This window comes from Vipera ursinii (assembly GCF_947247035.1).
Source record: "Vipera ursinii genome assembly, chromosome: 4".
Classification (NCBI taxonomy): Eukaryota; Metazoa; Chordata; class Lepidosauria; order Squamata; family Viperidae; genus Vipera; species Vipera ursinii.
In genome coordinates this window covers 88,580,951-88,603,994 of record NC_139514.1, presented here as the reverse complement: position 1 = coordinate 88,603,994, position 23,044 = coordinate 88,580,951, and the positions used below count along the sequence as shown (strand labels likewise).

Here is a 23,044-nt window from a genome sequence, read left to right as displayed (position 1 = left end):
TTACATTGAAGATCAAGTTTCTAATTTTGGCTACTTTGTGATCCAATTTTATCAGTTGATGCCAAGTAGGAATGGAGCAAGATTTGCCTTAATTGGTTTATTTAAATAATTGCATTTAGTAGAGCTTGTCCTTTCTAATAACCCTATTTATTAAACTGTTTTTTAAAAAATATGTCTCAACCAAGAATTTATAATACTAAACTCTATTTGCTATAAAGTACAAGGCACTTGTACTTTCAAACAGGGGTCCCCAACCTCTGGTCTGCAGTCCGATACTGGGCCACGACCCCTTGGAAATCAGGCCGGGCAAATGCACTCTCCCTCCCCAGCCCCACTCCCCAAAGCAAGAAAGGTTGGAGACCGCTGCTTTAAAGGATTAAAAAAAAAAGGCTGGTCCAGAACAGAATGCCTGAGACAAATGTTCAAGATTGTTCAAGGATTGTTTATTTCATTGAATAAAAACGAAATGCCTTAACCTTTAAATTTTACCACTATGTCACAATTGGAAAACTACAAATTGGGAAACAGAAACTGAATCTAGGTATGAAAACCTGTCTCATTGGTTATTGATACATTGTTCTTATATATCTATAATATTAACTTTTGTTGAAATAAAGGAGTCATTGGTAAGGAAAAAATGTGGGAGATAAACTAAACTTGCTGATGTTGATGAAAGATTGAATACATTATTTCCTTTGTGCACTGCTCTAATCCTGCCAATTCAAAGCAATCATTTCAATTATTTTAAAATTTGAAGTAGAATTCATTTTCAATGGACAAAGTGAACATTATGACAGCCATGGAAAACAAAGTATAGTGATAAGATTGATTTCTATACTAGCAACAGCTTATCAGGAGAAGGAAAAATCAAAGCATGTGCTGAACAAGGCCTACACAGCTCTCTCAGACTCATTAGTTGCAAAGCAGATGTAAAAAAATGTTTCTGTCAAAGACATTTTTACTGAAAAATGAATATTAATAATTGCTTTCCAGATCAAACTCTCATATTTACCTTTCAAATGCATCTGTCTATCATTTTTCCTTCCACCAAATAACAGAAGACCTTGTTTTTGTGGCATTATACTTAAAAAGGGCGGAAGAGGATGAAGGGAAAATCTTTAGTTCTTTTCACAGAAGCCCTACCAAACAAGAGGCTCTGACAATCTTCCTTTTGCAGAAATGAAAAGTAAGGTCTGGGCTCCCACCTTCCTCCTCACAATGGGCAAATATTTTAAGTAACAACAGGAAATTGGAAAAAAAATGCATATGTCACTGAATGTATTCTTGACTTCTTCCTGTTGTGAATATTTAATTAATAAAATCTTAAGACTTCATCTTGGCATGTTACAGTGCACACACTACAGTGTGCGGAGGTTAAATTCAGTTTCAAACTATTCCCTGCTGTCTTCCGTTGAACTCATTTCAAGAGTGTTTATTTTTATAGTTTGCATCTGTTTGCCTTTTGGGTTTTCAGCTCTTGGCAGATATTTCTGCAACTTTTCCCACTGGACATGGTTGCTACAGCTGGATGGTTTGCAAGCAATCTTTCCCAGGCTTAAGACTAGTGGAACTGCATGCAATCGTGATGACTACTTTAAGAGGACATCTGAACCAGTTACATGCTATGGATCAAACTCTAATGTACAACTCATCAATTTCAGTCACCATGACAAATACAAAACCAGCCTGTGTAAAGGGTCAACAATAAAAAAAAAATCTGGAAAAATTGTAAAAAGAAATGTTTTATAGGCTTCAGTCTTTAATTCTGTACTAAATAGTTACATTTCAAAGTACATTTCCCAAGTTTTCATACTTTTGGATCTTTGCTGGAAAATTGACTATTTGAATCAGGTGACATGAAAACAAACCTCTTCACCCTTAGTAATCAGGCAGTGAAGATAAAAATTATGTTAATGAACATGTTATTTTACAACACACTGCGGTATTTTACACTCCAGGAAGTATACAATTTGGGGAAATAGCTTGCTTTTTATCAATATTACTGTTGCTATGATACAGGCGGGGTGGCACTAAATTAGGAAATGTCTACTCCACTCTTCCTTTCACTCTACCTCCTATATTGCCTTTCATTCCTAAACAAATCCTATCTTTTCTTTGCTCAAGTTGTTTCATCATACAGTATATTGATAGTGAATCAAAATTAACACCACAGCTAATCAAACCATTAGCTGGATTGACTCAGGTCTGCCAGCATCAAGCATCCTGTTTACAGTAGTGGCCAAAATTATGGAAACCTTTTGGGAAAAGTGTACATTTGAGGTTTGATGGCTAATAACACCACCTTTTTTGGAGTAGTACCATAAAATTATATATCAGTGGAAAGATATTTTACTCAAGAATGTAATGCAACAAAGTTTGTTTAATTATCTGTATTCTATGAAAAGTTATAGCCAAATAACCAGAAAAAGGAAGCACAACTTGCTCAGGTTGATATCAGGTAGCTTTCCTTCATCTGATTTTAGCCAATGAGCATGAGTGTTTACAGAGCCAATCAGGTGTCATCTTGTTTTGGCAATGAGCCAATCAGATCACAGTAGGATTCAGTTATTGATGGTACTGAAGCTGAGAGGAGGACATTTGTCAGTGTGTTATGTCATCGCTATCAAGTTGATTTTTTTGTGTTCTTTCATTTAGTGAGCTTGTAAAACGTAATAAAATTAAAGTAATGGTGCGAAGAGTTGACTGGTCCCCCAGAAAGCAATGTAAAATAGTATTACTAAGTGAACAACGCTACAGTTATAAAGGAATTAGAAAAAAATTGATGGAAACTTAACCAAAGGTAGCATTTCTAAGTTTTTGAAGAGGTATAAGGAGACTCAGTCATTACAAAACCACACTGGTAAAGGTAGGAAAAGGTGCACAACAGCAAGTGATGATAGAAGAATTAAGAGACTGTGCCTACGTGACAGAAGAAAATGATCTGGGTGTATACAAGATGAAATGGTGCAACGCAATGTGAAGTTGAGTGCAAAGACTGTTCGGCGCAGGCTGCAGGAATTTGGCCTAAAATCTAGAATTCCACAAAAAAAGCCACTTTTATCTCTCAAACAAAGGTTGAAAAGATTAAACTGGGCTAAAACCCATGTTACCTGGACAGAGGAACAATGGGACAGGGTTATTTGGAGTGATGAGACCAAGATCTCCCAGTTTGGTAGTGATGGCATAAAATACATAAGGAGAAGAATCAGAGAAGATTTGCATCCTGATTGCATTACATGCACCATGAAACACCCAGGCAGTGTTATTTGTGTGATTAATGGGGATATAAATGGCCAAAAATACATTAATGAAATACTTGAGCCCAAACTATTCTAATAGCAAATCCTTCATAAAAGTTATTGCATTACATTCTTGATTAAATTATCTTTCCATTGATATATAATTTTATGGTACTACTAAAAAAAAGTGTTATTAGCCATCAAACCTCAAATGTTTCCACAATTTTGGCCACTATTGTAGTACAGTATCATTATTACAGCATCCTCTTGTGCAAGAAACCTACTTTCTTCAAAAGGCCTAACAAACCTAGCGTTCTAACCCCTAATCATCACAGAACAGGGGTCCACAACCCCCATTTGATGAACAGCACCGCTCTGTGGCATGCCAGAAACCGGGCCGCACAAATAAGCGAAGCCCCATCCACAGGCAGAATGCGAAACCACGGCCCCTCTGGTCTGCGGAAAAACCTCTCTCCATGGAACCGGTCCCTAAAAAACGGTCTTTTGGCTTTTTCCATTTTATTTGATGATGATAATAGTTATACTTTCTATTTGTTCAGGCCTATGGAACCATATTATGTCTTGAATTCTATAATTCATAAACTGAGCCTATAAATATTGGATCTGATTTTTATTTAGGGTAATTCACAAAATAAGCGCACAGTAGATCATCTTTTAAAAAGTACATAACACTACTTGCCCAAAGGCATTGGAGTCTTAATTTGTCCTAAACTTATTCAAAAAGATCACAAGGGAAAACTTGTGTTGCTCTTCAGCTAAAAAGTACGAAGACCATTATGAGTCAGCAAAGGCCAAATGAAAAGTCATGATGAGTATATAATAATCCGTGTGCTATTTCTGAAACTCAAAAGTTCTTGTAAATCAAGTATTGGAATCAAAGTTGGCCTTGTGATCTCAAACTTCAGAAAAAGATAAGATAAAATGGTCTCATAACTAATTATCAGTTGTAAGGAATGCCAATTTCAGCCAGCTAACGGGACTGGAATTCCCTATCTATTTCAATGAGCACTTCTCATTCCATATTCAAAGAATATGCCAAAGAATTAACAAAGAGAACTCTTTTTTTATGTTATTCATAATTTATCGAGGATACAAGATACAAATCAAGTACAGGTAGTGCTGGACTTATGACCACAATTGAGCCCAAAATTTATGTTGCTAAATGAGAAATTTGTAGATGAGTTTTGTCCCATTTTATGACTGAATCACTGCAATTGTTAAATTAGTAAAACAATTGTTAAGTGAAGCTGGTTTCCCCACTGACTTTGCTTGTCAGAAGGTTGCAAAATGTGATCACATGACCCCAGCACAATGCAAGCATCAAAAATGTGAGTCAGTTGTCAAGCATCTGAATACAAATCACGTGACCATGAGGATGCTGCAATGGTCATAAGTGTGAAAAATGGTCATAAGTCACTTTTTTCAGTGCCGTTGTAACTTTGAACCATAAAATGAACTGTTATAAGTCGAGGACTACCTGTATAATAATACAATTATATTCTCCCAACATTTGTTTGTTATTAGATGTACAAATATACTCCTCCTGCTTTCTGGGGCTTAACAGATGGCTTTAAGCCAGAGTTCACCTACCATCCTTATGATACAAAAAAGAGAATAATGCTATTGCCTATTTCACAAGAGTGAACATTTTTCCCCCCCATATCAATCCAGTAGAGCACCATCATTCCAATTTTTTTTCTTCGCCACCCATTAGTGCAGCCCTAACTGTCGTTTGGAACTGTCTTTTAAAATACAGGTAATCGTCTTTTAGCAATCACTCGTTATTAATTCAGCAACCATTCAATTATGATGGTGATAGAAAAAATTAACTTTACAACCAGTCCTTATATTTATGACTTTCACAGGTCTGTTAAGCAAAGGAAAGGAAAACTGAAGTAAGATCATAAGCACAATTGCAATTTTACTTAGCAAGCAATTTGCTGAGCAATTGCCACTCCCAATTGTGGTCGCTAAATGAGGACTACTTATAATGCACAATCCTCAGAAGGAAAGGCAATAAAACTTCATCAAGTGCAGCTCTAGATATCTACTACATCTTTATTAAAAATAAATAAACACAGTTTCAATGACAACTGGCATTCAAACTAGGCTGTTGATCATTTTACTGACTAAATGAATAATGGTGTTCATTGCTCAATTAAAAAAACATTACTTCTATTGTACTGATTGATCAAAATCACAACTATCTAAATATATCACCCAATGACTCAAAACTGTTCCACCATGTTTACTAGAACTTATTTATTCCTAATTAAGGCTATACTGGATTCAGAGAATTGAATAAAACTGTAATTTATGATGAAGTGCTCTTTCCAAACAATCATGATTTTTAAATGAAAACCAACAAAACGTAAATATTTTGCATATACTTTGTAAATCAACTCTGCTTGTCAAATAGAATATATCTCTCTATAATGTAGAATCTAGAAATCAATTTTTGTAACAAAAAAATAGTTCAATGTATGAAACATTTAAAAATCGTGAAAAAGAAAAGATGTAGAGATTTAACAATGGTTTAAACGCTATAAAGTTTTCAATATTAAGTCCATCTTGAGGTTAATGCTGTAGTATGAAAACCACAGGAAGCGGCAAGAGAGAAAGCCCATGTCAAAAGATCTGAAAATTATTCAGCTGCATCCAATTACATCTGCTGCTGTAATAAATTAAGTCAATCTTTAAAATAGTATAGGATTCTTTAGCTGCCATGCTATGCAGTTAGATTTCAGGAATATTGTTCTCAAACATATATAGATTTCAAATCTTTTGGTAAAAGGGGCCAACATGGCTGTTCTTTGGAACTTCTTGACAATTCCATATACAAAACTAAAGCAGGAAAAGCAAGCATGTAAGTGGATGCAAAAGAAAAACAGGTTAGCTAAAACTTTGCTGAGCTGAGCTTGCACAAAATCTGAAAGCACACCTTTTGAAAGTTCGTATGTGCAGGATTAATAGAGAATTCAAACACAATTACCACACACCTTGAAAACTCAATCTATTAAACTAACTTAACTTTTCCTACTAACATTTGCTTATGCATCGATATATTTTAAATTTCCTAAGAGAAAATCCAGTTAAAATCTATATAACTGAAAAACGTTTAAAACCAGAGCACAAAAATGGTACACCATTTCCGTTTTTATATTCCGTTTTTCCCTATATAATTTATTTTTCAATTAATGAAAGGAGAACTGTATTACACAACCATGAATATTCACTTTGAAGAACTCCACTTGATTCATATAGCAAGGCAAATATATAATCTGTAACTTCATATATTCTGCATAATGCATCATAACATTTTGAATTTATATGATTGTAAGCCGCTCAGAATTATCCTGTGGTAAGATAGGCAGCCAATACATTTTATAAATAAACAAACAAATAAATAAATAAAATTTGAAATTATAGCTACTTACTGAAGATTCACTGTCTCTGACAAGGAAGTCACCTTCTGATCCCCTTTCATTCAGAGCACATTCTGCCTGATGTCGAGTAACGCTCCCATAATACCACTCTTTTCCTGCAAACCGTCCTGTAGAAGAGGGCCCTGTGTAGCTTATCTGAGGAGGGTGGGAAGTATTAATGGTAGGACCATCACTTAGGATTACTACATAGTTTTTCGGAACAAGACCAATTTGCCCACGAGAATTTTTACATTTCCACCATTCTGGGTCGTTTTCTGGTTTCTCTATCACTTCCATAGTTTCACCTTTTTCAAAATTGAGCTCTTCTTCAGTGACAGAACTGAATGGATACAATGTCTGGACAATGTGAAGTATTTTCATGGCTTGGCCATTACTCATGGATGCCCCTTTTCTCAAACTTAGAAAACTTGGTGAATCAGCAGTTGCTTCCTCAACTTCTTCAACGACATAGTTTGAAGGAAACCAGCCAATATGTCCATTGTAGCTCCCTCTCCACCAACCATCGCTGCATTTCTCCATAACAATCACTCGAGATCCTTTAACAAGAGATAGTTCATCCTCCCTCTCTGCCACATAGGCAAATTTTACATATGCAGGGATGTTCAGATCATAAATCCTATCAGCACTGCTACCATTGGATGGGTATTCTGCATCAGTACTAGGAGTTGGCGAGGCATCTCTAGCACTTGTCTTTCGTTTTGTTTTACCCAAACCTGTCAATAAAATAAAAACATTTTAAGCATATAGTAAGAATACGTTTATCTGATTCAGAATGGGAAAATACCTCAAATCTGAGGGTAAGGGAAAAGAACTAAGAACCGAAGAACAAAGTATACAAGTAGAAAACCTATTAGAAAAACAGCTCGGCATCTTTATTTTTTAAGAAACTCTTTTTATCCTAGAAAAGTAGCTGCTAAGTGAAACGTTGATGTGACCTTTCAGGTCATTTCTTTCTAAAGCCACTAGAGATTTAATAGACACAAAATATTGCAGGCAAATAAAAAAGGAAATACTATTTTTATAACCAGCCATACTTTACACTGCATTGTGGGAATAAAATCTCTTAAAATGATATCAGCCAGTTTTTACATGTAGTTGTAGCAAATGTAAAAACAGGAACAACTAATTAACCAAATGTAAGCTCAATGGTATGCAAAACCCACCACAATTCTGCCATTTAGTCCATTATGATATAATAACAAAAAAAACCTTCTTCAGAATGATGTGCACATATTACAATTATTTTTGCATATTTTATGGTGGAGTTTCAATGGTAAAATTATCCTTGTAGAGGAACAGAACTCGAGATCGTTTTCACAAGATAAATTTTGACAAAAATATTGAACTTGTTCAACCTGGCAATGTGTAAAGCCTTGAGAACTACAGAACAGGCATCTTTTTAAAAATAATTACCACTATCATCATGTGGCTTGGTGCAGAAACAGGAGTACAATTTCTAGGCTCTGTTTAAATATCACTGTGATAAAGTTTTAATATAATTATTTAGCACACCAAAGAAATCCTAACTTCTCAATCCTACAACACTGCTCATTTCAAGGTCAAAACCAGCCACTTCAATTATTTCAGAAGTATTTCAAATTCTGACAGGTTGGAATAAGAAAGTCCAATCCTTTGTAACTTTGAGCAATGAGTATTAGCAATTAGCAGGAGTATTAGATATGTATGCCACCTTGAGTTGAAATATATACAAAGATTTGCTTTGCAGTGAGATGGATGGCAGACAGGCAAACAAAACAAATATATAAATGTGCCAGCTCCCTGAAATCCACACATGCTGTTTTAACTACAGGTAGTCTTCAACTTACGACCACAACTGAGTCCCAAACTTTTGTTCCTAAGTGAAATATTTGTTAAGTGAGTTTTGCCTCATTTTACAACTCTGAATCAGTTGCCAAGAGTCTGAATTTTGATTGACTATGGGGATACTACAAGTCATAAGTGTGAAAAATGGTCATCAGTCACTTTTTTCAGTGCCATCGAACGGTCACTAAATGAACTATTGTAAATTAAAATTGACGACTACTTGTATAATGACCAGTTGTATGAATCTCAACTTTGTATTTTTACCTTCAACTTTAAGAGAATACACAGGATAATCTGTCTAGCACAAAATAAGTAATTTGTTTATACAAGGCAACTCACAAAATGTTCAAGAAAAATATATACACATATACATTTATGACACTACAGTACTGATCTTTTAAAAAACAAATCCTTCTTTAAACAATGCTCCCTCGCACATCAATTTGATTCAATTATTTTATTTTTTATTATATATAAAAATACCAAATATAAAATGCTCACTTAGTGCATAATCAGGTACAGGTTAGTCCTTTGGCTTAACAACCACTCATACAATGATGGCTCAAATTTACATAGTTCTCAATGAGCAGTTCTTACAACTGGCCCTTGCACTTACAAGAGTCACAGCATCCCTATAATCATGTGATTCCTCTAAGAAAAATCAATGAGGAAGCTGGCAAGAATTCAAAAAGGGTGACCACATGGTGTCCTCACTTAATAACCTGTAGTGATTTGCTTAACCACTGCAACTAGAAGTGCCAGAATTTCTGTGGCTTAATTGGCGTGATATTGTGTTTTATGACAGTGTTGCTTTAATGAGGGAAATTCCATTTCCAATTACTGTTGTTAATTGAGGACTACTTGTTCTGACATCATTTTCCTAAATTTCTCAGAGAGGCCTGTGGGACAAAATGGAAGTTGCTGTAACAAAAGGAAAAATGTGACTGTACTGATCGAAATTCAGGATGCCCCATTAGTAAGAAGTAATTCAATCATTTTTTCCTTAATGCTTTCCAATATGATATATTCTTAAATTTTCCTGTTTTCTGTACTTAACTAAATTTCAATGGAATATTTTCCTAGCATAGTTATTATCCTCAGTAATACAATTACAGGAAAACAGTACTTCTACTCTTTCCAAAATGTAAAGCTCCATTATACTGACCGTGGCTGTTGAAAAATTCCTCTCACTGTCACTAAACAATAGTTGTGCATAAATGTAGTGAATACAGAAACTAGAGGTGTTAACTCTAAATATTTTACTACTAAGAAATTGCAAAAACACAAGTATAAGGTTCAGGGCATGTTAGTTCCTCATTCTAATATGATGATTAAGTCATTTTCCATCTGTATGGAAGCTGAGATTTCTAAATACTTAGAAAACACTCCTCTGGCATCAATGATCTAGTGCAATTAAAAATAAAAATAAATCTTAAATAGCAGCCACTTTCCTTGTTCATACTTAATAAAACTGATCTTGGATTTAGGTGGCCTTCGAATCCACAGCCACTTTCTGTCACTAAAGTTCAGTATTTTTCCTCATTAACCTTTGGGTATTGGGGAACCACACCTCCGATTCAGTCAAGATCTATATTGATGACCTCACACACTGCCTACAGAAAGTATCACCCAGTGGCTTGGGGTAGATGTTAAAACAGCAGGGGGGGGGGAAACAGATCTCTATATCAGACAAGTCAGTGGAAAAAAAGTTTGATTAGAGATGCCAATGTACCTTTAAGCATTCATAATGTAGTATGTTGCTGAAAAGGCAAATAATTGAAATTGACTATCCAAAGGCATGATACTACCAGTCATGCTTTCTAGCTGCAGCTTTTTATATTTTAGGAAAAAGAAGGATGGAGATGTTTTCAGTTTGGTGTGCTTGAGGATAGCACCATATTGTAATGATGAGTAGATTTGTTGAAATCTGAGAACAAAATAAAAACACTTTCCAGATATTCATATACACACATCCAGAGGTTGTATATTACTTTCAGAACTAAAATTAAACAGGAAATGAAATGATGCTGTTTAAGAGAAAACAGTTTTCATACCAATAGTCTCAGCTGGCAGGGTGAGGAGTGGGGGATAGGGAATAAAACAAGATTTCGTGGGGAAAAACAATTGCTACTTACAAAGTCTTCAAAGCTATGTTAATGGATGGTGGATAGAATTGTTTTAAATCAGGCATATACCTTCCAAAAATATCAGTGTTCTGAAAGATGAAAAAGGATGACTTGCTTTTGCTATATGTTCCTTAATACATAAAGTCCAGGGGAAGGGGAAGAAGCTATCATGCTGAAGAAAAATAAAAGCAGAAACCCGAGCAATGTTGCTATTCATATAAATTAAATCATCTTATGATGAAATAATGTTTTCACTGACATTTTAGTTATAAATTTCTATACCACCAAGTTAACAGTCTCTAGACTTCCTCCAAGAATACCTATATGACACCTATGTTATGCTTGACACACAACCTGCTTGGTTGACTGAATCAGTCACTCTCTCAGGCCTAGGAAGGAAGAGTTAGCACATTCCTTCCAAAAACAGGTATTATTTCATAAAATAAAATCTATCTGAATATTAAGTTTCCAAAAACTTTTAAAATACGCTATTTTTGATGTTAGCCATAGGTTTTTACAGGTGTCATTACTCAGTTTAATTGAACACTGAAAATTTTATCTATCTATCTATCTATCTATCTATCTATCTATCTATCTATCTATCTATCTATCTATCTAATGTTTGCATGTTAGGAATCATTTTTAAAATACATACTACTCAAGCAATCCTAAATCTGAATAAAAATGTACATTTATTTTAACAAATTATATGTTGCTTCTCCCTGATGTGGTATGAGGGAGGGAGGGAGGGAGGGAGGGAGGGAGGGAGGGAGGGAGGGAGGAAGGAAGGAAGGAAGGAAGGAAGGAAGGAAGGAAGGAAGGAAGGAAAATTTGTACATGTGTGAAATTTCAGGTTATTCTTGATTCTGGGAGACTGCCAGGACAAGTTCCTGCAGTCTTTTTGGCAATATTACAGAAGTGGTGTTTGCCTTTGCCTACTGCTTTCTAAGTTCACCAAGCTGGCTCTTGGACAAAGGCAGAACTAAAACTCATGATCTCCTGGTTTTTAGATCAACGCCTTAATCACTACACCAAACTGGCATATTTATTACTGCTTAATGTCAAGTTTCCGACATATGGGCTTTTCAAGTGACTCTGAGGCATTGTTTACCTTAAAAGTCCTTTATTAGCCTAATACACAGGCAAATGCTTGCCAGAAGGAAGCTGAAATCTCCGCTCCTTGCACAATATATTAAAACACAATTCTCCACCTTTCTCATTTTGTCATTAATCATATTCTCCAATTAATTTAAAGAATCAGTTTCCCTTCCGTTAGAAAACCCACCAAGCTCTTATCTTCTTTAATTTCAGATGGCCTTGAGGAACAATCCTCCTCTTCCCCTCTCCCAACCTTGATCCAATCTCTTAAAGCAATACACAAGTTTAACATATGAAATGGCTACTTCTTCATCTCTCATCAAGCAATAACATTCGATGTTAGCAGCATTGACATCTAATATAGTGCTAATGACTAATATTATTATATGAATAGTGCTAAAATGAAAACATGCTAAAATAGGTTTCCTAATTTTCGATCACTAGCTGCAGGGTTAACAACTCAGCTCAAGAAATTAATTTCTAATACTCTTCCTGTACCTTCTCCTCATTTGATGCAGGACTGAATACTTAATTTCTGTCATTTTGTAGTTCTAATTGGAACATTTCCACTATCCCCAGAATGACCCCTGTTTTGTTGTTTTTGCTGTCTATTAGATTATTTTAATCTGGGCTCTCTGTTTAATTCAATGTTTTGTGCTATTTCCGTTTTTTTCTAATTCTGTATGCTGCCGAGCCCACTGAAGTAGGAAGGCCAATAAATTTAAATACACAAATGAATGAATAATAAGAGGTGTTTTTGTTTCATTTCTAGAAGTATGGTAAGGACATATTTGACATTTGCACTTACACAATACAATCATATTTAACTATTTGGAGATCTAAAATTTCAAGTGAACCAGTTCTGTTACAGTGGCAGGCAGACATTGTTCCAATATCATTTCATTTTCAAAATGATTTGATATGCAGTCATTGCCAGGCTTTTGTGTTTCATTTGGTTTCATTTTAGGGAGGGAGTAGAAAACAACATAAGAACATATTCACACCAGTACATATGCCTATGATTTCCAGCTTAATGTATGAATAAGCTCCATTAAAAGATACTAGAATCGTGTAAAAGGACAAACACTTTTAGCCTCTTTCAGCCACCTTGAGAGAGCAGCCAGTTAGAAATAAAACTTTACCTGCAAATCATTACTGGACATATCAGTTACTGGTACAATTTGCATGTAATGCTAATAAACTATAATTTGGCTTTTGTTTCAAGGATCTGTACTATATGTGCGTCTATGCTAAGAAAGAAATCATGATTAATTTTGGCAACAAATGACACTGTAACTGAAGCTGCAATTTGGTGCTGGTTTACAAATCTTGCTTTATTTTAAACTATATGATCACCATGTCTGGATCTAGAATCTTAGCCTTACTGTGCAGATATTGTTTGTGCCCTGTCAATTTTTGATGTCCAAAAAAAAAAAAAAAAAGAAATGGAAAAATCAAGAATCTGCTGAATAAGTCTGATTATTTGGTTGACTGCCAGACTGACCCCAATTAGATCAAATTATAGCTCAAAGCTGTAATATTATGTGAGTCAACGATTGAGTTCAGCACCAATATCCAGCAAGAGGTTTACACTTGTCAAATCAGCTGAGTTAAAAAAGAATTCTACATAATATCTACTTCCAGATATCTGAATAAGATTCAAAGAATGAAAGTGAAACGGATGTAAAAAATATTAGGGCTACAGCAAAATCTCTCAACTATAGTCCCATTTCCTCAACTTAAAGAAGGTCCAGACATACTGAGATTTCAACTTCCAGAGACATACATTGCATGGCCAAAGGATGAAAATTTATATAAATTTAATTCCCTGATGGGAAAAACTGATAATTGTTTTAATTTGCAAAAGTCACATTAATTCCAGATACAAATATATGTAAACCAAAGCCTTCAGGAAAAGACTAAGGTGCTATTTAATTAAAGACATTAAAGCAGGTTTCAGAGAAATAATAAAATTAAGGCGGGCAGACAAAGCCAGTTCCTAAACAAATGTTTCATTTCCTTTCAGTGATGAAATGGGGAGGGGTAAAATGTAAAGCACTGATACAGCTAACAAGCTGTATTTCCTCAGAAAAGGACATAGCTGACAGTTTGTATCAAGCTTTTAAAATAAACAGGAAGTTAAGTGGAAAAAGAAAAAGCAAGCCACACTCAATACTCATATAATGTCTTTCACTTCAAACAAATGGAAAACTGCAAGACAAGACTGTTTATGCAATTGACATTGGTAACATCAGGCATTAAAACAATTATCAAGCTATATTAGTTCAAATATACAAAAGAGCTATTCTTTTTTTAAAAGCAAAGATTTTACAGCAATATATAGTAACAAAATCTGATAATAACTTTATTTTGTAGATTTATGTCTATTCTTTGGCAAAACCTTGGCCAGTAGGTTTTGCCCAAACACTTCTAAAGAAAAAAGGGATTTCTTTTATTTGCAATTTACAGAAGCACTGTCATTTTTGCTCTCATGCTTTAAAAATTGGCATGGCACTTAATGATTGTTAATTGAAAGCTGAACCTAGATAGAATTTTTGGTATTCTAACTCAAGTGAAGCAAACAAAATACTGGCCACTTCATGAACACACTGACTTTGTCTAGATTTTTTTTTGTTTTTACAATTCAGAGGCTCCAAAAACTAAGTTTTAAAATATCTGTTTTAAAGCAGATTCTAATCTGATATCTCAAGTATCAAGGAAAATTCTGGCCCCAAATTATACAAAATTTATTTTTAAATTTTTTTTAAAGTTATGAGCACAACTCAGTGGCAACCCTCACACCAGTATGAAACTATGGCTTTTAATTCATTTGTACTTATGTATTTAAATCAGTTTTTTTAATGATAAACAACAATCTGTGTTCAGCATGATGTGAATAAGCTTTGAATGGTTTACAATTAACACAATAAAGAAAAAGCATGGAAATTGCAGTCCTTTAACATGATAATCCACATGTTGTCTTTGGCAAAGGCATAATTTTATTGTCAAAGGCATCATATTACTGATAATTAGTAATAAAATAATAAGGAAAGAAGGGGCTTAATTTTCATGTTTAACTTTTGAAGCGTATTTAAATAGCGAAAATATAAAATCATTCATATTATCATAATGTCTGAGATCTTACTGACAGTCCTAAAATACTGAGTTATCTGTGTACTCTAAAACCTTGAATCTGTAGGATATTTTAAACAAATTATGAGCAAATCTTTAGTTTAACGCAAATTCACATTTGTCTGTATATCTACACTTATGTTTTCACCATATTCTAATAACTTGTTGATGAGCATTTTGAAACAGTCAAGAATCCTATTCCATGGCTAGGCCATTTTTATAGACCAGGGGTGCAAATTCAATTTCATTGAGGGCCGCATCAGCATTGTGGTTGCCCTCAGGGGGCCAGGTGGGTATGGCCAGGGTGGGCATGGCCTACTGGGTGGGTGTGGCTAGAGTGTGTATGGCTTACTGGGTGGGCATGGCCAGCTCTACATCGTTTGCATCAAGGGTACCTATGGGGGCCTGGGCAGGAGTGGGACAGATCTGAGGGTCTCTGGCAGAAGGATGGTCTCTGGGCCAGGGCCAAGGCAGTGGGGGCCGTTCCCTCACTGTTTCCAGGATGGCTTCGCGGGCCACATGAAACCACTTCGCGGGCCGGATCTGGCCCCTGGGCCTTGTGTTTGACATGTCTGTTATAGACAAAACTAAACTGTTTCACTCTTGCAAGTGATAAAGAGGGAACTATATCAGTTACTATTAATCCTTTGCTTTGCCTTACAAAAATGGATATCTACCTTTGTCTTCACAGAATGATTACAAACTGTTACCACAGAACAATATTAACATTAGGCCACTCAACCACTATAGAAAGAGTTTGAGCATTGAGCTTCAGATAGCCACAATCCTTATTGATTTAACTCTACATAAGATTAATAGTTAAGTATAAGACTAAGAACGTAGTTGTATGATAAAATGGGCTCAGAATATTCAAGAAGTTATTACAATGGACACGTGGGAAAAGATCTGGGTGAGGAACATAAAATTCACGCAAGCCCAAAACCTAAGAGAGAACTTTTATAAAATGTTTTATAGATGGCATTTAGACCCTAAAAAGCTTGCAAGTATGTATCCGAATTATCAGCCTAAATGTTGGAGGTGTGGTAGCGAAGATGCAACGTATTTTCATATATGGTGGACCTGCAAAAAGGTTAAGGCTTTTTGGATAAAAATTTGGTGGAATATGCAGAAGATCTTTAAGCAAAGGATAAAGTTTTGTCCGCAATTGTTTTTGTTGGGCATAATTACAGATGCTACTGTTGTGGACGTTAAGTTGATGCTGAACTTAATCACAGCAGCAAGACTTTTAATAGGTCAATATTGGAAAAAGGAGGAACTGCCGACTATAGAAGAATGGACTCTAAAAGTTTCTGACCTGGCGGAAATGGCAAAGATTTCGGCTTACCTGAAAGATCATTCGCAAGAACGTTATATTATGGAGTGGAAAAAGTGGATTGATTATATCCAGAACAAATTTCATTTAGCATTTGAGTAGGTTTCCTTTTCTGTTTTCTTTTCTTTTTATATGTAATATTAATATTGTTTGTAATCATTTTATATGAGCTAGAGGGTGATAGAATTAATAGTTTATTGTTGTTAGCATATGGATGCTTATGATTGTTTTTTGTTTTTATACCCTGTGGGAGGGGGGAATGGGTGGGAGGGATAGGGAGGGTTAGGTAGGGGTGGGGGGAGGGGGGATTGTTAAAGTTAAAATGTACTGTAAAACTTTTCAATAAAAAAAAGACTAAGAACGTAGCAATTGTTTCTATTCACCTCATCAGAACTGAGTGGGCATGCTCCAGGTCCTCTCTATTAAACATGTCATCTTATGTTGTGCCTTCTCTGCTCCTGACCAGGTGTAATAATAACATTCCCCCAAAGATCTGGATGGCTCCAAACATAGTGATCTTTCTCAAAGTTTAAAGACATAGGTGTTCCACACAGCATTTGGGCCAGGATATTAAGCAAACTCCATTAATTGTCTCATTTGGTTGTTTTTACTGATTGTAAATTCCGAATGTTTTAGATGTTAAGTAGGTGTTCTGTTGACAGTCTTGGCTGTCTATTTTAAACAACTGGGTTGTGTTTTTAATGTTCTGTATGTCACCTAGAATCACAGCAGTGAGATAACTGGCCATATTGATTGTTTAGATAAGAGTTAGCCTGTGGTAAGATGGGTGGCCAACAAAATAAGAGAGAGGGAGGGAGGGGGAGGGAAGAAGGAAGGTAGGTTAAATGTAGTACAGGGTTTTAGGGTTGATACCCCAATAAGATATAACCTGCTACATAAGCTCCAGAGCCAAATTTGAAGCATTAAAGCTGGACGAGAGCTGATCAAATATGCTGTATATAGTAGACTATGTAGGCCTTTAGTAAAATTAGGCTCTGGAAAGTCAGAAACTAACCCTTGTTGTTTCTTTTCTGTGGTATGGATTAATTATTCTTAAAACAATTACTCTTGTATTCCTCTGTCTGTTATTTCATTCTATCAATAAGAGCCAATTATGTGAAGTAGGACATATGAAAACAAAGACAAATGATGTCAGAAAACAGCATGAGATACTAGATGGAAGAAATAATGTTTTATTAACAATACAATGTTACTTATTTAGGTGTTATATTTAGTCTTATACTTAATTTAAGTTATAAGATTATCCCAGTTTTTTCCAACTAACAATATATAGGCATTGTAAAGAATACTACATAAAACATTACTTGATCACAATCCCCATTCCTAAGGAATGCATGACTGGGGACTAACTGCACTCTTTTCTAGCCCTTTGGAGTCTGGCAAATTACTCATATATCTGGTTCAAAATGGAACTGCCTATTTGCTGATCAGTCACAATCAATGTAGCAGAATACCATATTGCAAGAGCAGCATTGGTTTGCCTGTTGGCTCCCAGATCCAATTACCAATAGTGCTGAAATCTTTTTATGGCTTGTTACTTTATTACCTTCAGAACCATCTCATCCAGGTAGAATCTAATTGCTCACTTTGTCCTAGACAAGAATCCTTCCATTCAAGATGTTAAATGGGAAGAACTTAGAAATAGGTTCTTAGAAATAAGCCTACTCCATTAGAAGCGTCCTGTTCAACCCAAGATTAGGATACCCCCCTCCCCAGCAAATATATTGAGACTGCATTTCCACAAGCCATTGGGGCAGAAGGGCAGTGAACCAGAGACACCAACTCAAAGTAATAAAGGTTAGATGACTATCTTGAGTTTCAAATATAATTAATCCATGGAGAAGGCAGCTTACAAATGTCAGGGTAAATAGATAAATAAAATAAAAAGCATACAGAACACTGATACCTTCATAACAGAGAATCTTAGAATACATTTAAAAGCAAAAGCCCCAATTTCTGATTTTCTTTCAGTGAGGCAATAATTACTTCCCATTAGGAAAGAATAAAAAAGAGTTTTGTTTTCTCTTTACAAAAAAAAACTATTTGCAAATGAAAATCATCTTCTATCTATCTTCTGAATTAACAGAAACTATACCTATACTTCTTTAATAAAACAAATCCTTAATATGACACTCCAGCTAGACATTTGTATACAACTTTTGTAAAATTAACTCAGGTTTTAGATAAGGACTTACCCAATGTGTCTTTCAGATTTTTAACCAAGGAGCCTTTCTTCAAGCTGTTCTTTCTCTCCACATAATTTGATGGCACATATCCTGTTTTGTTGGCTGCATTTCTTACTCTCCACCATGTCTTGGAATCATCCAGCAGCCAGAGGCGTTCATTCTTTTTTATGTCAAGTTCTTGGTCCTGTTGGGCAGTATAATCCCACTTCGCTATAACAATAACTTCTTCTGTCATCTTTCATGGAGTCTCTCTGTCATAAAACAAATAGATGCATTGAAACATTCATGAGTTCCTTCACCATTCATTCAAACCTTAAGGCCTGAAAAATGCTAGAAAATATTTTTAAGACTATACACCATTCAGTAACCATTATCATGCGTAAAATACAACTTCACTGAAATGTATTCTCTGCCTCGATGATTAGTGAAAAGAACAGAAGAAACCGAGGGCCTTAAAACCACAACAGAGTGATATGACTTTTTTATTCAACTTCATGACAAACTGGCTCATAGACTATGCTAAGCTTAGCACAATATGCTAATAGCACAATAATTCTAATGAAAAAGAGTTCAGTCCTCACAGTCCATGAACTTTTAATTCTAATGAATGACGTGCAGGTTTTTCTGCATGAATATTTTCCCATTAAACAGAAACACAATTCCCCTTAATGAATACAGGTTAATATCTTTGTGCTATAGATTTTCCTAGGCAACTTCATTATCACTGTTTCTTTTATTTAACCTTCTTCATATCCCTCCCATTGCACTCACTTGACCACAGAACACAAGCACTATTAATTTCACATAAAACTTACTCAGTTCATATTTCTGAAAATTAGCTACTTTATAACCTGGAAGCTGATATGGCAAATTAAGCACAGCAATACTGTGAAATCTTGTCTGGAGAGAGACTATCCCAATCAGGAGAATGGGTCAAGTGGAGGATTAGTCTGGAATTATTAGTAGATACAACAAGGCAAGGTCTGACCTTTCAATGCCAATGAATCTTATCAAGTTCAGGCAACTAGATAATGGGGCAAACTGCCAGGCTGGGAAGATTCCTGTGAAATAAGCAATAAACAAAACAATAAAAGTAGTCAGTTTATACTCTTCACCTTTGGGTCTGATTGTTTGCCCCTGACAAATCCTTGTGGAATATAAATTGGAATATGTATAAGTTCCAAATTTATTAATCAACATTTCATTTTTTATTAACTACGTGATTAATAATTCTTTGTCAAAAACAAACAATTCATTTCCTTTTAAAGTGAGAATGCCATATTCAACATAGGACCAATTTATTAATGCTGCTCTACTTCTTTTGCTCCAAAAAAATGTTTCTGCAATTAGAGCTATGAAATTGAGGAAGTTGTCTTCTTGCCTTTTCCAGTCTAGTTTAAAAAGGGTATTGCTGGTTTTCCACACACACACACACACACACACACACACACACACACAAAATTGTCTGTCAGCTTTAATGAATTAATATTTTATTTTATTTATTTTTATTCCATTTATATCCCGCCCTTCTCCGAAGACTCAGGGCGGCTTACAAGCTTAGCAGTAGCCTTCATTCTATGTATATGCCTGCTTATTAGGGCTTTCACACCCCACCCCCGCAAGCGGCATTATTACAAAGTCAGCTTAATTGCCCCCAACAATCTGGGTCCTCATTTTACCTACCTCGGAAGGATGGAAGGCTGAGTCAACCTTGAGCCTGGTGGGACGCGAACCTGCACTAATTGCAGGCAGCTGGTGACAACTATTCTTATGGCGGGCAAAGATTCCACTCTATGATCTAATTATAAATCATTTTTCTTGATAAAGTGGGTATCGAGATTTTTTAACAACTACTTTCATTACAGACAGCTTTTCCCAATCTAGCGAAAAGTGCATTATTGCAGAACTGATTTTGATACATGTACCTATAAACACTTACACTATGGGATAATCCCAGCATAAAAATAGCATTTAAATCTGGTGGTGGGGGTTTTTGTTTTTGCAAACTGGATATCTCATAATTACTTCACTGCAAGGAAGCCATTAAGAAGAATTAAAAACGTGTGATTTACTTCAATGTATTTTTTCAGTAGTTACATGGGCATTTCCTATTTCTTTTATAACTGCTTCCTGAGCTATTGTCCCTATTTATAAGAAGCTGAAGAAAGCTGATATTAGTTATGTATGCAGTCTCTGGAATAATGAACTGAAATGTCTTTTCATGATAAAACAAGAGAGGTCAATTTTTAACCAATGGGAAATTAGCTTTCTTGATATTGGAGAGGTCAATTTTTAACCAATGTGAAATTAGCTTTCTTGATATTGGAGCTGTATCTTAGAGGTTAGAAAGAACATCAGTTCATACAGTTCAGTTTAGTCTTATTAGTATCACATTTTGGTTTGGCTTCAATGACTGCATGTTAAATATGCCTATGTGATTTGCACATATCTGGAATCTAGTAAAATATCAAAAACTGGACTTTCTGGATATGGTGGTCAGATAAAAAATTTATAATACTAAAGTGAGAAAACTAGACCTGATTTTTAGCAACAGTTGTTGATAAATATGTTGTTTGTCAACATTTTAATTTTTTTCCTCAGCAAAGGAGCTCTGTAATCTCTAAGCCATTTTTCTTTCTGTGAAAATATTTATGATTATCAATCTAAGTTAAACTATTTCTCACAATTTTTGTTAATCAGTTCAGTGCCAACAGAAACGGTTGAAAATAGTTTAATAACAAGGAGGATGGGTGTAAGGGAAAGAACACAGCAGAAAGTAAGCTATGTGAAGATTATATGACACAATAGGATATAAAATGAAAAAAAATCAGTAAGAATGCAAAAAACAACCACTACAACAGAATGTAAGTTTTAGTGAATTTCTGTAATAATAGCCATGGATATAAGTATATGTAATAAAATCTTTTGTATTCAGTATTCTCTCTTGCATGCCACTTGCACTGCTGCTCAAATTAAATCCTTTGTCATGTTATTACATGGTTATTATCATAGTACTTTTCTTTTAAAACGATACGTAAAATTTAAAAATAGCACACTTGATCAAGAAAGCCAGGGTAAGATTTTTGCCAATATGTTCTGAGAAGGAACATATAATTGCCACTGAACATGCAGAACTCCCAATTCTTTATTACACTGAATTTTCCTATTCAGTCTTAAAGTATATCTACCATAAAGCAAGTAGTTTGCTATGAATTTTAATAATCCAGTTAGCTTTCACCAATAATAATAATAATAATAATAATAATAATAATAATAATAATAATAATAATAATAATAATAATAATAATAATGGCAAAGGCAAGCAAGCGTAGTACCAATAGTAATAGGCGCCTCAGGTGCAATCCCAAAACAACTGAAGCACCACTTGAACACCACTGACATTGACAAATTCGCCATTAGTCAACTGCAAAAGGCGGCCTTACTAGGAACTGCTTCCATCCCGGAACGATATCTATAATACCATCAAACATCCACATCTGCCTATCCCAGGTCCTTGATAAGGACTCGATGGGTAGACAAAAATGCCAAATCCAGTCTGAACATCTGGCTGACTGTGTGATGAATAATAATAATAATAACAACAACAACAACCCCTAACCTTGCAATAACTCCAGCAAAGCTACAAAAAACCACGCTACTCGGAACATCTTATATTTTAAGGAGACACCTGGTTGATACCTAGGATACTGGCAGCATCCCGTGTCAACCATTACTGCCAGTCAATTTGAGTGTTCAGTTGACTGAGTTTCATGTTTTATGAATAAAACTTTAATAATAATAATAATAAGAAGAAGAAGAAGAAGAATAAGAAGAATAAGAAGAAGAAGAAGAAGAAGAAGAAGAAGTAGAAGAAGAAGAAGAAGAAGAAGAAGAAGAAGAAGAAGAAGAAGAAGAAGAAGAAGAAGAAGAAGAAGAAGAAGAAGAAGTAGTTGGAAGGTACCTTGGAGGTCATCTAGTCCAACCCCCTGCTCAGGCAGAAAACCGTATAACATTTCAGACAAATGGCTATCCAGTCTCTTCTTAAAAACTTCCAGATTTTTAAGAAGAATGGATTTTCTGCCATTCCTCCAGATTAGAATCTTTCTTAAGAATCGGTATCATTTGAAATAAAAATAAAAATTTAGGCAGAACATTCATTTTCATTGCTGTGATTCGCCCCAACAAAGACAGTTGCAATTTTTCCCAACTCTCCATTTCTTTTTGAATTTTCCCCTATAATTTTTCATAGTTGTTTTTATATAACTTTGTATTAGAGGGCGACAGAAGCACCCCCAAATATTTTACCCTTTTAACAATCTCGAATCCAGTTAATCCTTCTAAGAGAGCCTTTTGCGAAGCTGTCATATTTTTGGCCAGAATTTTAGTTTTTTGTATATTAACTTTAAATCCAGAAACCTTCCCATATTGCATTATTATCTCCATCAGGTCCACAACAGAGTTCTCCGGCTGGGTCACTGTAACAACCAGGTCATCTGCGAACGCTCTCAATCTATAATCCTGATCTCTAATTTGTATACCCTTAATTTTTTCCGAATTCCGTATTTTAACCAATAATATCTCCAATGTTAACACAAATAACAAGGGCGATAACGGACAC

The 23,044-nt window shown here is 35.1% G+C and overlaps 1 protein-coding gene across 3 annotated transcripts in view; it reads right to left on the bottom strand.

The window, feature by feature from the left end:
- The window catches only part of NCK2 (NCK adaptor protein 2), an 80,064-nt gene that overhangs the window by 5,775 nt on the left and 51,245 nt on the right, over positions 1-23,044 (bottom strand). For 2 of the 3 annotated variants that reach the window (XM_083363058.1, XM_083363057.1), the window contains 2 exons: positions 18,436-18,677; positions 6,698-7,419 (listed from right to left, as the gene is read on the bottom strand). In XM_083363058.1, coding sequence (XP_083219184.1) covers positions 6,698-7,419; positions 18,436-18,661 — 948 coding nt within the window. In that variant the 5' untranslated portion in view covers positions 18,662-18,677. Of the gene's footprint in view, positions 1-6,697; positions 7,420-10,262; positions 10,454-18,435; positions 18,678-23,044 lie in introns of those variants that run through there. The other variant, XM_083363059.1, reaches the window with a different exon arrangement.